The sequence below is a fragment of the Pleurodeles waltl genome, chromosome 4_1 (assembly GCF_031143425.1).
Source record: "Pleurodeles waltl isolate 20211129_DDA chromosome 4_1, aPleWal1.hap1.20221129, whole genome shotgun sequence".
In the NCBI taxonomy this organism is placed as follows: Eukaryota; Metazoa; Chordata; class Amphibia; order Caudata; family Salamandridae; genus Pleurodeles; species Pleurodeles waltl.
The window spans coordinates 475909019-475921916 of NC_090442.1; the positions used below are offsets into that span (position 1 = coordinate 475909019).

General features: G+C 42.8%; 1 protein-coding gene across 4 annotated transcripts in view; it reads left to right on the plus strand.

Annotated features, from left to right (window-relative positions):
- PPFIA2 (PTPRF interacting protein alpha 2) overlaps positions 1-12898 on the plus strand; it is a 1804029-nt gene that overhangs the window by 346276 nt on the left and 1444855 nt on the right. For 3 of the 4 annotated variants that reach the window (XM_069228760.1, XM_069228762.1, XM_069228761.1), the window contains exon 3: positions 8300-8347. The exons of the other annotated variant lie outside the window; for it this stretch is intronic. In XM_069228760.1, coding sequence (XP_069084861.1) covers positions 8300-8347 — 48 coding nt within the window. The remainder of the gene's footprint in view (positions 1-8299; positions 8348-12898) is intronic. 4 annotated transcript variants of the gene reach the window in all.

Consider the following 12898-nt stretch of genomic DNA (forward strand, 5'->3'; position numbering starts at 1 on the left):
GTGTAAAGTATTTATGCAGTACAAAAATAGTAATAAAGTCAAAACACCAAACATTAAAAATCCCAAACTGAATTAGAAATACAGTGTAAAATGTATTAAATTATACAACAAAAATCCAAATAAATGAACCGGATATATGATTTTTTAAAGTTTTAAGTAGAAATAGCTCCAAAAATCATAGAATGCCAGTGTTAGACTATGTAAAGTGTATATCAGGACCTAGGTGTGATTAAAGGTAGACCACAATAGAAACCTGGTTGGATACAACAAGTGGATTCATGCCCGTCAAAAGTATGGAAGTCCAAAAGTTTGAAAAGGGTCTTAAATCCTTCTTCAGAAAGGGATTTTGTCATGTTTTTGAAGAAATCATTGAAACTTCTTCTAAGTCTATACCAGAAAGGGACTGTGTAATTTTTGGAGCAGAAAAATACCCCCTAACCAGGCCGCTGCTGAAACTGTAACTGACGACATGGTAGCAAAGGCTAGATATATGAGGGAGGTTCATCGTACCAGACCTCTGGAACTTTTCAGATTTCTTGCTGAAAATGTTCTAGGTCTTAACTCAGAATGCAATTCAGTTGTTTTTTCCAAGGTGCTAAAAGCATTGACCAGGGGCAAACTGAAATTCCATGTGATGCTCTTAAACTTCCAGTCTTTTTTTTCCTGCAGTCCTTGCAGAGAAGCTTCAGAAAATGCTTTCAGTAGATTCCAAATCTTCTTCTGGTTCACAAACAAACAAAGGAATACACTTCTAGGGCACCCAGGACCTCATGTGAAACACTTATACTCTCAAAGTGCCAGATAAAGGCCAACAGGAAATTTCAGTCCAGGTTCAGTTGCCAATGGTCAGCTGGGTGCTCAGGAAAAAGGCCTCTTGCACCTTACTGTGTCCCCATAGTCACCCAGCAAGTCAGCCAACTGACCCCTGCAGTCCACTTCTTTTTCCAGCTTACAAAAGTAAGCAGGCCCATTCCTCCAAGGCTCCTCTTCTCAGGTCACAGACAGCAGGTTCAGTCTTCTTCTGGTCCAGAAAGTGTTCTGAGGATGGTGCCCTGAAGTGTCACATTTATGCCTAGAACCAATTAGTGGGTGAGGGTGACTCCTGCCCCTCCCTAACCAGTGAGGTAAAGGTTCCAGGGGCAAACCTAACCAAGGTTTCAGCAAATCCTGTTTGCCCTTACGCAGACAATCCTACAGTGCCTTCACTCTCAACCTTCAAGCCAGGGAAACCTTTTCTCCCCTAGTGTAGAGCCTGTGTGCCAGCCCAAAGTTGTGGGCTGGATAAGGAGCATTCCCCTGCTTGGTGGTCACTCAAAACTTGTCTCTGACATAGCTTTCCTCCAACTGGTTTTGGTACCAGTTTGACCAAGGGGAAAAAGACTGGGCCTTTCCAGATGTCACCTAACATTTGCTTGTAAAAGGACAGGCAACTTTGAAGTAAATTAAGGTCCTGCGTGAGAACGTTAACAAATCCCCACACTCAGACCTTTGTCTCTGTTCTTAGAGCGGTTTTCACACCTCATTCATCCTTCATTAAGGCCAAGTACAGTCTGCGCATATATTTGATAAATATCCATCCAGTTTTACAACTAGATTAGATTTTTAATAAATGTCCAAGTAGGTCTTTGAATGGAGTCTTAACTGATACAGGCTAAAAGAGATGGATTAAAGAATGAAAGCTATACTTTGAAATTTCCTATGCACCAGTTACAGCCTAACCAGTGACAATGGTATTATGGGCTTAATTACGGAGGTGGAGTTGGGACATGAGATTGCTAATGTCACACATGTTTCACCCTTAAATATTATGCACCTTACCTCGTGAGCAGCAAGGTGCACTTAACTGTATTCATCATTATTATTTTATATATTTTTTTCCTACCTGTCAGAGGATGCTTTTGATAGGTCTGTGCAGCAGGGTTCAAGGTTCTGGTGTCAGTCTACAGATGGCCTGAAACCATACTTTTACTGCCACTGTTGTGGGTGGCACAATAGGTACGCAGTCCATAGATATTATTTAACTTCCAGGTCCTGTATACATTCTTTGTACCATATACTAGGGACATATAGCTTAGTTAAATTAGTCAATTAGTGATAAGCCAATGTAACCCTTTTTTAAATGGGAGCACAAGCACTTTACTCCTGTTTAACATGTGTGAAGTGCACATAGTTCCAAGTCCATCAACAAAATAGGGTCCAGAAAAAGAAGAAAAATCTTGGGTGACCATGCACACAAGGCAGATTTTATACAAAAGCAAAGTTTGCACTTGATATGTGACTCATGTCTATGTTGTATGCTTGTGAACAGTTTCACAGGGCTCCAAGTCAGAGCCCATCACAGGGCCTATAGTTGGAGGAAAAACGTGGGAGCCTCTGAGAGGGGTTTGACCTAAGACTTTTAACTAGGAATCCTTTCAAAGAGGCACAGTCTATATAATTAAGGTTCTTCCCTTATCCTACCACCCAACAATATTTCTGGGCTTTCTGCAGGGGCGGATCAGGCGGAGGAGCATCGCCCCCCACCAGCACCAGCAGCAGCAGCTGCCAAACTTCTGCAATACAGCGTTAATAAATTATGTTCTCCTCCCCCGCCACGTGCCGCTCCTGGTTTTCTGTTATTCTATTCAGGTTTATCACACAGTAACAGGCATGCACCTAAAATAAGCTAAACCAATTGGCTTTTCCAATGCTTGTCATCAGTATCAGATTAACAGTGATTTTGATACGAGACTGTGAATTCAACATGTCTGTGATTGTTGGAAGGGATGCTGATCTTTAGAGTGCCTCAAGCACCCTTATTCTTCCCTTCACACCACTTCTCTCTCTCTTAGTCATTACAGCCTTTTTTCTCTTCAAACCCTTCTGAAATCTTCCATTTGCATCATGCTCACCTCCTCTCTTTTCTGGTCAGCACCCTCTTTTCACTCATATATATATATTCTTGCATCTCCTTCTCTTCACAATCCCCATATAGACACAATGCACCCACTCACCAGTAAGCACTGCATTTTCTTTTGTACTGGCAATATTTGAACAGTTGTGTACTTCTTCACACACTTACATATAAACAGTTACAATAGCACATATGGCCATTGGAGTCTGCGATCTGTAGAGAGGCCAAGAATTGGAGCAACTTGTATTTGAAAGCCTCTATGACTCATTGACAGACACTGAGAGAAATTCTCACTGCCTTCAGGTTAAACTCCAGGGCTTTCAAGGCTGGACTGGCCGAACCCGACATCCGGCATTTCCCCAGGAGGCTGGAAGGGCGGGGAGCTGCTTTTGTTACAAGGGACGGTTTTGTAGCAGTGCAGTTTTAAAAAGTACTGCAGAGTGCCTTGTATATCCAACAGTTTAAGGTCACAATAAAAGTGCCAAGGTAACTCTGTTGATTAACGTACCTGCTTGAGCGAGATGAAGGTTTTGTCTAGTGGCAGTTTCGACTCATCTAAGGTAGCTGTTAGAAATGGGGTTTCTGGTTGGCTAGGGTATGCACCTCAGCCAGGCAGAACTTACCCACTCTAGTCAGGGCAAGGGAGTTACACGTCCAAGATGACCCCTGCTCACCCCCTTGGTAGCTTGGCACGAGCAGTCAGGCTTAACCTGGAGGCAATGTGTAAAGCGTTTGCACAACACACACAACACATGTGACGCGATATCCCCACCACAAAGGAAACACAACACCAGATTATATGAAAATATACTGTATTGTACACAACGCAATTATCAGACCAAACATCACATATCAGTACTATCCTGCTACCTTAGCAGTTGTCAGAACGTTACACATTAGTTACTCTGCAAATTAGCAGTAGTCACACATAACACACAGGTTACTCAGTATTCTGCAACATAAGCAGTAGTCAGGAAACCCGTTATCACATTAGAACACTTGTCATAAGAATATCATAAAACGTCCATAGTAGGAACATTAGAAAACATATGGCAAGTTAGAAAATACATATCAGCATGTCATGCCCATAAAAGGAACATTTGCATACACATATGTAAAAACATCAAATGCAGGTAGGTAATATATGAATCAAACAAAAGTCTGTAGAAAGAACTTTGGATTGCAACTATATTGGTCCTTTAAACAGTACCTGGTTGGATGAAGGCACCTCCAGTGCCTAGAAGGCGAACAATGGGGCCCCCGGTGCTCCTATGCGCAAAACGGGGGCCTCCCTTATACTCTGGGGTCAGAGGAGGGCGACATGCACCTCCTCTCTTTTATAGACAGGCCCCTCCGGGGACCATGATTACTGGGGGCCCTCCAGGGCATCAACCGGCCCTCACGAGGGGGGCCAAAGCCAGCAAAAACAACTTAGGGCAGGAGGGGGGCAACACGCACCCCCTCCGGTTTAATGACAGGCCCCTCCCTGGACCTGCGATCTCTGGGGGCCCCCCCGGACCTCCACTGGCCCTTCCACCAAGGGGGGGGGGGGGGCCCACAATAATGCCCGTTTTACCTAACAGCAGAAAAGGAGCGTCCTGCTCCTAACGCAGAGGCCAGTGGGAAGGGGGCACTCCCGCACCTTCCCCTGGTCCTGCCGTGAAGCCACAAGAAGATCAGACCCCTCCTGGGGCCCGAGCAGACACTCGCCTGCACCCGATGCGGTGCGCGAGTGTTCTTCCAGCTTCCCGGGCCGCTGCGATGATCTTATTTAAAGGGGCACAATGCAGCAAGGATCCTACGAGCTCCCAAGGCTCCATAAGCGTGCTGCAATCAGCGCTATGGCAGCCGCAACCACGGAGAAGCACCCCTCGTGAAGAAATGGATGCAGGGGTCAGGGGCCCCAGCACCCTGCCCCTGGGAGCAGAATCTTAAGACAAGGTCCTCAGGTGGAGGGCCCAGCTACAGGCCAGCACAAGGGAAAGGCAGCAAGTGGCAAGTCCTTCACAGTGACCAGGCAGGTCAGCACAGCAGCAGCAGTCCATGGCGGTTCCTGGTGAGTCCGTTCAGCCTTTGGTGTCCAGTTCCAAGATGATTCCAAGAGTCTCCAAATTGTGGGGAAAATTCCCCTGTACTTATAGTCAGTTCTTACAGTGTTTTACAATGGTAGGGAGAGGAGGTTCCAGCCAGTTACAACTGGTTCTGGGAGTGCCCCCTCTCTCCTTTCAGCACAGGCTCCAAACATCAGTGGGGGGTTAACGACCCTATTGTGTGAGGCCAGGGCACAGTCTTTACAAATGCAGGTGTGCCCCGCCTCTCCCTTCTCTCAGCCCAGGAAGACTATTCAGTATGCAGGTGCACCTCTGTGACACCTCCACCCTCCCTGTGTTCAGGCTGTCTGAAAAGTATGCACAAAGCCCCAACTGTCACTCTGCCCAGACGTGGATTGGAGTCAAGCTGCAAAACACCAGAGTCATAAGCACAGATAAATGCGCACTTTCTAGAAGTGGCATTTCTGTGATAGTAATAAAAAATACACCCACACCAGTAAGCAGCATTTATTATCACCATCACAACCATACCAAACACGCCTACGCTATCCCTCATAAATCAGACAATACCCCTTACACATGAGGCAGGGCATTTCTAATGCAATCCTATGAGAAGGCAGCACTCACAGCAGTGAGACACCAAGTTAGGCTGTTTGTCACTACTAGGACAGGCCATGCAATATGGCAAATGTCCTGCCTTTCTACATACATGGCACCCTGCCCATAGGGCTAGCTAGGGTGTACCTTAGGGGTAACTTACATGTAGTAAAAGGGGAGTTCTGGGCCTGGCAAGTAAGTTTAGATGCCAGGTCCCTGTGGCAGAAAACTGCGCACACAGGCCCTGCGCTAGCAGGCCTGAGACAGGTTTTGAAAGTCTACTTCAGTGGGTGGTGCAAGCAGCGCTGCAGGCCCACTAGTAGTATTTAATTTACAGGCCCTGGGTATAGAGATACCACTGTACAAGGGACTTATAGGTAAATTAAATATGCCAATTAGGTATAAGCCAATCATACCAACTTTAGATGGGAGAGCACCTGCACTTTAGCACTGGTCAGCAGTGATAAAGTGCTCAGAGTCCTAGAGTCAACAGCGAGAGGTCAGAAAAACCAGGAGGAAGGAGGCAAAAAGGCTGGGGATGACCCTGCTTATGGCCAAAAGTCCCACAGTAGCACATTGGGTTAATATGCCTGCTGCAAAGAATGTGTACTGTACAGATCACAGCACAGCATTTTATGTGCAATGCTCATTGGAATACTGCTTTTGTCACAGAGATCCTTTTGTCACTGTGCAGATCATAAGTTACAATCAGAATATAACACAGTGAGCTATGACCTGCCATCAAAGAGCTGCAAACAAACTGCATTGTACAGGTTAGAAAGTTATGTTTTTCCCCAGTCTTTGATCATCCTAATTTTGCTAAATAAGGGTTTGTTTGTGTAGAAATAAATTGTTATTAGTAAAGTCAACCCTAAGCACTCTTGCGTTCTAAATCATGAGTTTATGCTTCCTGAGACCAAACACTCTTAAAAAATGCCTACCACTATAAATTACAAGAATCCTACACCTTGTAGTCCCCTTTGTTTTATGGAACATTTTCTATACATTGATTTTCACATGTATGATTCATTGTCTCTCTGTATGTGTGTGTGTATGTGATATAAAGTGCTCCAACACCCGGCATTGGTAAGAAAGGAGCTATAAAACAAATGAAATACATGTGAGAAAGTGGCTGTGGAGAGGTGAGATGCACTATTAGAGGTTAATGATGAGGAAATCATTGAGGAGCCCCAATAAAGATTGTGCTATCCTGGTGCACTGCAAGGTCATGATTTAAAAACTAATACAATTGAGTATATAATGAAAAATGTGTTGTAGAATGCACCGTTTGTGCCATTTTTCCAAACTTTTCATTGGGTTCCCTGTGTGGTCTTGGATCTCAGTTATGGCCCGTTATAAACACACACCCACCCACAACCTGAAATTACACAAGGGGAGACTTGGGTCACAGCATGCACTATACAAGAGTAACGCTGCATCAACAAAACTACAGCAACACAATCTCCTGGAAAAAGCAAGCACTCTTAGAGACTTCAAGATAAACTAAAACATATGAAATGAAAACGGGAACGACACTGTTAAAATGGATTACCACTGGAGGTTGTAAATTAATTTTTCATAAATCGTCCAGTTTTTTCCTGCAAAGTTAAGGACATTAAACTATGGCCGATAGGGACCCATTTCAATGACCATGTTGAATTCCTGCCAGGTCTGCGACCGCGGTATAACACCCTCACTACACTGAAAGCTTTGTTTACACAACGTGGATGAAAAAAGCTCTAATCTAAGCAAGGCTCAGCAGGACATTCTGGTCTGGTCCACATCTCATTGAATGCTGGGATTTTTGAGCGCATATATACAAAGTTAAAAGTAAAACTAAGAGGTTAGAAATACAGCAGAGGTTTCCTTTGGATAAAACCAAGGTCTGCTCATGCTTATCTGAAATGAACTCAGTACTTTGGCAACTATCTGACATAATAGGTTAGCTTTTCAGGGTTTGACTGGGACAGAAAATAGGCCTAGGTACCAAAATAAAAGTGGTCTCCATTAGCGAACTAGGGGCCAGATGTAGCAAAGGGTTTTACCCATTCTGTGTCTATGGGAAAATGTGTTCGTACATATGGCTCTAGATAGCTAAAAAAGTGGCCCAGGTTTGCATATAACGGCAGTTTTGAACTTTGTAAAGACGGGTTGTATAAGTGTTTTGCATACACACTAGCACTTTAGAAGAGGCAATAGAGAGAGGTAAATAATAATAATCGGGAGAATACAATTCTACCATTGACTTCTATTGAAGCAGAGGAAATGTCAGGCGGGAGACAGCCGAAGTAACGCCATTTATTTGCTTCACAAATCGGAAGTCTCCCACATGATTCGGTCTATATTTGCATGTACGGTTTTGCAATGTAACAGAGAGCATTTATGCTTGCTGTGGGTAATGTTTGAATATCATGGGAATTAACAGTAAAAACCGGCTCAGCAGACAAAAACCGGCCCACAGGCAGCCACACAAACGCACCCACACTGACTTTTCAAATCGGTCCTTCGGACATTGCCAGAGGCCAGTCCGACCCTGGCTTTAGTTCTGTTCTCTGTACTAGGCCTCGCCAGGCTGTCTAAAGCGTTTTCCCATTTTCAAAACTTAAGGTGTTTTCGGAGTTAATGTATGTTTATTGATGAAACAGCGCCGCCTTGCGGTACACTCAAAATAACATAGCAAAATCAAATTAATACAGTGCACAAATAAATGTTCTTTATATATCATTCTAAATAATGAAAACGTTTCTCTGTTTTTTAGTGTGGCACTGGGAATCAAGGCGAGCGAGGAGGAGTACGAGTACACCCTGTATGTATCACATTTTTACTTTATTAATGCTGCACGTTTGTTATTTGATGTATAAAACTTTCAATTGGAATAATGGGAAAGGGTACTGAATAAGCCATTTTATTGGTTTGATGGCATTTGCTTTATGTCACATAAAATTCAAATACATATATTCGCACACCATAAAATAGTTTCTGAAAAGCTGAGGTTCATATTTTGTAAGTGGCCTACTTAGTGTCGCTTTATATACATGTTTTATTTGGGGCTCTATAACCACTGCATTTGAGGAATTTATTACTCGCCTAAGTACCAATATCGAATGTTATGAATATGGTAAAATGTCAAGGAGTCTACAATACATGGCTCTGCTGAACAGTCCTATTGTTACAGCAGCTGTAAACACTGACCGTCAGGTTCTCGGAAATATGTCAATTTTTGGGATGTCAAGGAAGAGCGGATATTTTAGAAGGCATAAGAATAATTTGTATGTGTTTTTAGGGAATTATTTCAATTTTAGTTTGTTACATAAGTTTTTATGTTTTGAGGTTAAACAGAATTTGTCACGAGCGAAAAACTAAGAACCCATTGAAAGCGAAGAAATGCCTTGAGCTATATTCCATATTAAGCATTTTACATCCATGTCTATTTGTGTATTAAGTTACTAGCTCAAACAAGAAAATTGGTAAACTAATCACAGTACTGAATTTAATTACTTCATGAAGCGATATGAACACTTTTTGAGGCGAAGTAAAAGTGGAACAGTAACAACGTGGCTGTTGCAGTTAAATTTGGTGATCAGTGAATACCGAGCGGTTTGTAGCGATAATGGTTTCAACAACAGAATTAGCAGCCTCCAGGATAGGTTCATGTTTGTGTCTGGCCTGATTTGTGAGTAAAGAAAAATGGCTGTTTCCTGCAGGGATCGAGGCAGCTAAATATAACAAGCATTGGCAATGCTAATACATCTGGCTTTAAAGGAATGCTGTATGGCAACGTGGAGCATGAAATAGAATGTGAATGAACATGTACTTCAGTAGAAGCAAAGAACTGTTGAATAATATTGGTGTAGGTTAAAAGGTCAGGGTTATATAGGTTGATGACTGCCTACCTCTCATCTGAGCTCCTGTTAGAGGAATAAAACATAAATAATCTAGTTATCTAAACCAGTGGTTCCCAACTTGTGGTCCGGGGACCCCTGGGGGTCCGCGAGAGCCTAGAAAATTAAAAAATATTAACAAATATTGACAAATTAGGTCCCCAGCTTCCAGTAATGACTATGGCGGGGGTCCCCGGATTCCCAAGATGATTCAATGGGGGTCCCTGGGTTACATTAATGTTAAAGCGGGGATCCACAGAAATCAAAAGGTTGGGAACAACTGATCTAAACACGTTGAAGGTCACACACTAGCACTGGAATGCTATCAAAGTGCAAGCTTACACTGCTAATTAAATACAATGATCATGGCTGCTGGAGGGCAGGCACTTTTTTGTGGAAGCACACAACACCTGCCCAATCAAAACATGTAATCTTTGCTCCCAACATGTGATACTCACATAACTGTCTGGTGACAGCTGTGCTGTCAAGCTAAATCATAAAAAGGAATTGGTGAAGCAAAAACACCACTTTTACCATTGGCTCCCTTCACGTTGAGTGACTGCACTAAGGGCCTCATTATGAGGTTGGCAGGCAAATTGTCGGCCCGCCAGCCCCGTGGAGAGGAGACCCATGTAGAGCTGGCAGTTTCTCCCCAGGCCAATTACGAGGCTTCCACTGGGCCGACTGGTGGAAACCTCAGAAATCTGAGGTTTCTGCAAGTCAGCCCATTGGAAACAGTGCGGTGGCACTGGCCTCAGCTCCTCGTAGAGCCGAGGCCAATGCCGTCGCACAGAGGGTGCTACTGCCTGCTGCAGCAGACAGTGTGCATTCCGACAGTGCTGGGCAGGGGGACCCCTGATCTGCCCACGACTGCAGTGCAATAGCCCTCAGCACTGGCTTTCTGCCAGCCTTTTAATGGCAGAGTCCCCACCGTGAAAAGGCTGGTGGAAACCGGACTGGTGATCCGCACGGCGGTGCTGAACTCAGCGCCACCGCAGCCGACCACAAATTTGACGACCACCACCACCCCTCTAGGAACCGCGTTCGTGGTGGTGGTCCGACCACCAGGGTCATAATTTGGCAGTCAGACCACCAGCAGTGCGGAAGTCCAACCGCCACCGAAAGTTTGGCATTTTAAAGACCGCCAGACTCTTAGTGAAGCCCTAAGTCTGTGCTCGTTTCACAATCAGCTAACAAATAGTTATTTTCTCTTCATTGATAAGCCTGGTTCCTACAGTGCTTTTTAATGTTAGGGTTTTTTATGTATTAAATTTAAATAGAAGGTATTAATTTGGCCCATGCCTCAGGTGCCAACTTAAACAGTGATTTGTTATTTATTTCATTTTTAAAGGGATGCAGGTTTTAGGTGGATTTGTAACATTGTAGCTGCCTAAGATATGAGTGCATGGATAGATGGTCATTTATTTTTGTCAAGCAAATAAGGAGAAGACAATGCCTGGCACAACTGAAATACGTTTATATAATAGATCACAAGTACAACAGCCACATCACTGAATGGATTTTTAAGTCTAAAGCTTTTAATGGAAGAATATGGCAGCCATGTTTTCTTTCTTTTTTTTTTTTGTGGCACATTCTTTCAATAAAAAAATATATTCCAGAAATGAACCATCCCAGGCCTATTAAGTGTGTCAACACTTTTTTTTTTTTTTTTTTTTTCCAAATAGCACTGTTCACACAACATGCTGGGAAACAAAATAGAATATTAAACACTATTGTGGCATTCACTGTCACATAGCTGTCATCTAATTTGTAAGACAAGGTGATTAGCTAATTGAGATATTTTGGCTTCCATAATTTTCTGTTTGGAAATCGTCTGGGGTTTTGAAGTTGTCCTCATTGTGCGTGAACGCTGGTTATGTCCTCATCCTCCCTCTGCCCTCGCGATCCGCAAGAAGGTGCAGACAACTGAGCTAGAATGCAGCTGTTTACAGCTGTCCCTTTTGTACGTTTCCTTATTCCAGAGTTATTTGGTTTTATTTGCCTGCAGTAATATTAAGTTGCCACTTATGCTTATTTATCTCCTGAACAAGATTTCTTTGTGTCGGGGTTACAAACTCCTAAGAAGGAACTCTGCCTTCGGCCTTGTTCCCCTGTATGATCGCGGAAATCCAGTTGTTACCTTTGTAATGTGAAGCGGGGGTACTTAACCCCATTTTTAACACGGATACAAACACAATGTTTATATAACAATGTTAATTTGTGGTTTTTTTTTAATAAGTCCCAAGTGGTGACAGCAACGCTCTCTTATTTTATTGTTATTGATGAAATGTTCTGTCCGGGAACCCATTCTGTCGTCAAGGAAAGGTTAGAAGATGCTGCGTCAGCTCGCGGAAGCTCAACCTATGCTCTGAGCTGCAGTCGCCCGGATGTGTTATGCAGGCAGCTGCCATTTTCTAGAACTCAGACACAATATTTGTAAACACGGCAGTGCATTTCGAATGTCGCGATACCTAATAATAACTCCTTCGGACGATATATGCTGGTTGTTCTTTTAGCATTGTGCAGACTATCCCGTGTGCGTTGGTGTCTTACGTGGTACATTACAGAACTCCTGCTTGACTAATTGTCATTCACATAAGCCAGCAGTATTTGGCTATAAGCTTGTTTCTGATTTTATTATTACAGTGCATTTGTGGCATCATTAGTCACTCGTAATAAGAAAATGACATGTTTGTTCAACTGTAACAACACAGCACACTCTTCTTTCAATCTCCGATGGAAGTCCATATGGTTTTTCACACTTTATCATATACGTATAATTTGAAAAATTCTGTGTTTGATAGTAATTTGCAACTCTAATACGGCAAATGTGACAAATGTTCACTTAATTCCCGTTATGAGGCTTTTAATATCAGTTGATTGTAATGTGAAACTCAAGATGCACTTTCTTTTCCTGGATGGATGTTCAAATTATCTTGGAAGGCTGGGATGGTTTTTGCTTTATTCTACACATGCACAAAAGGTTTAGTACCCTCCCAATGTGTTTGTTCTGTTCTCGAGTATTGCGCGTAGTAATATACCATTTTATTTTCAAAGCAAACTTGTATATTTTAGTCTTTTCCCAATCGACTTTGGTGCCACCAAGTGGTGTGTTGCAGTATGCACTTCTCAATTTAAGGTCAATGAAAGATGCTTTACGTTAAACACACATATTAATATAACTACATTATATAGATGAGAAACATTGTATATGACATATTTCAATACAAATTTAAATTATGTAGAGACTTACACGATAGAAAGTAGCAGTGGAAATTAACGAACATGCAAATGTTGTCATCTTGTAGATAGAGAACTGACATAAAAAATATAGTGATGGTAACTCAGTTCACCCTTCAATTCAAGGGAGTAAGCTTTGAGAGACACCGTTCAAATTTAATAAAGCAGAAGTTTGAAGCTTTCAAGCAGTCTTTGGTAGTTTGTTAATAATAACTACACGAGTTGGCAAAGCCAAA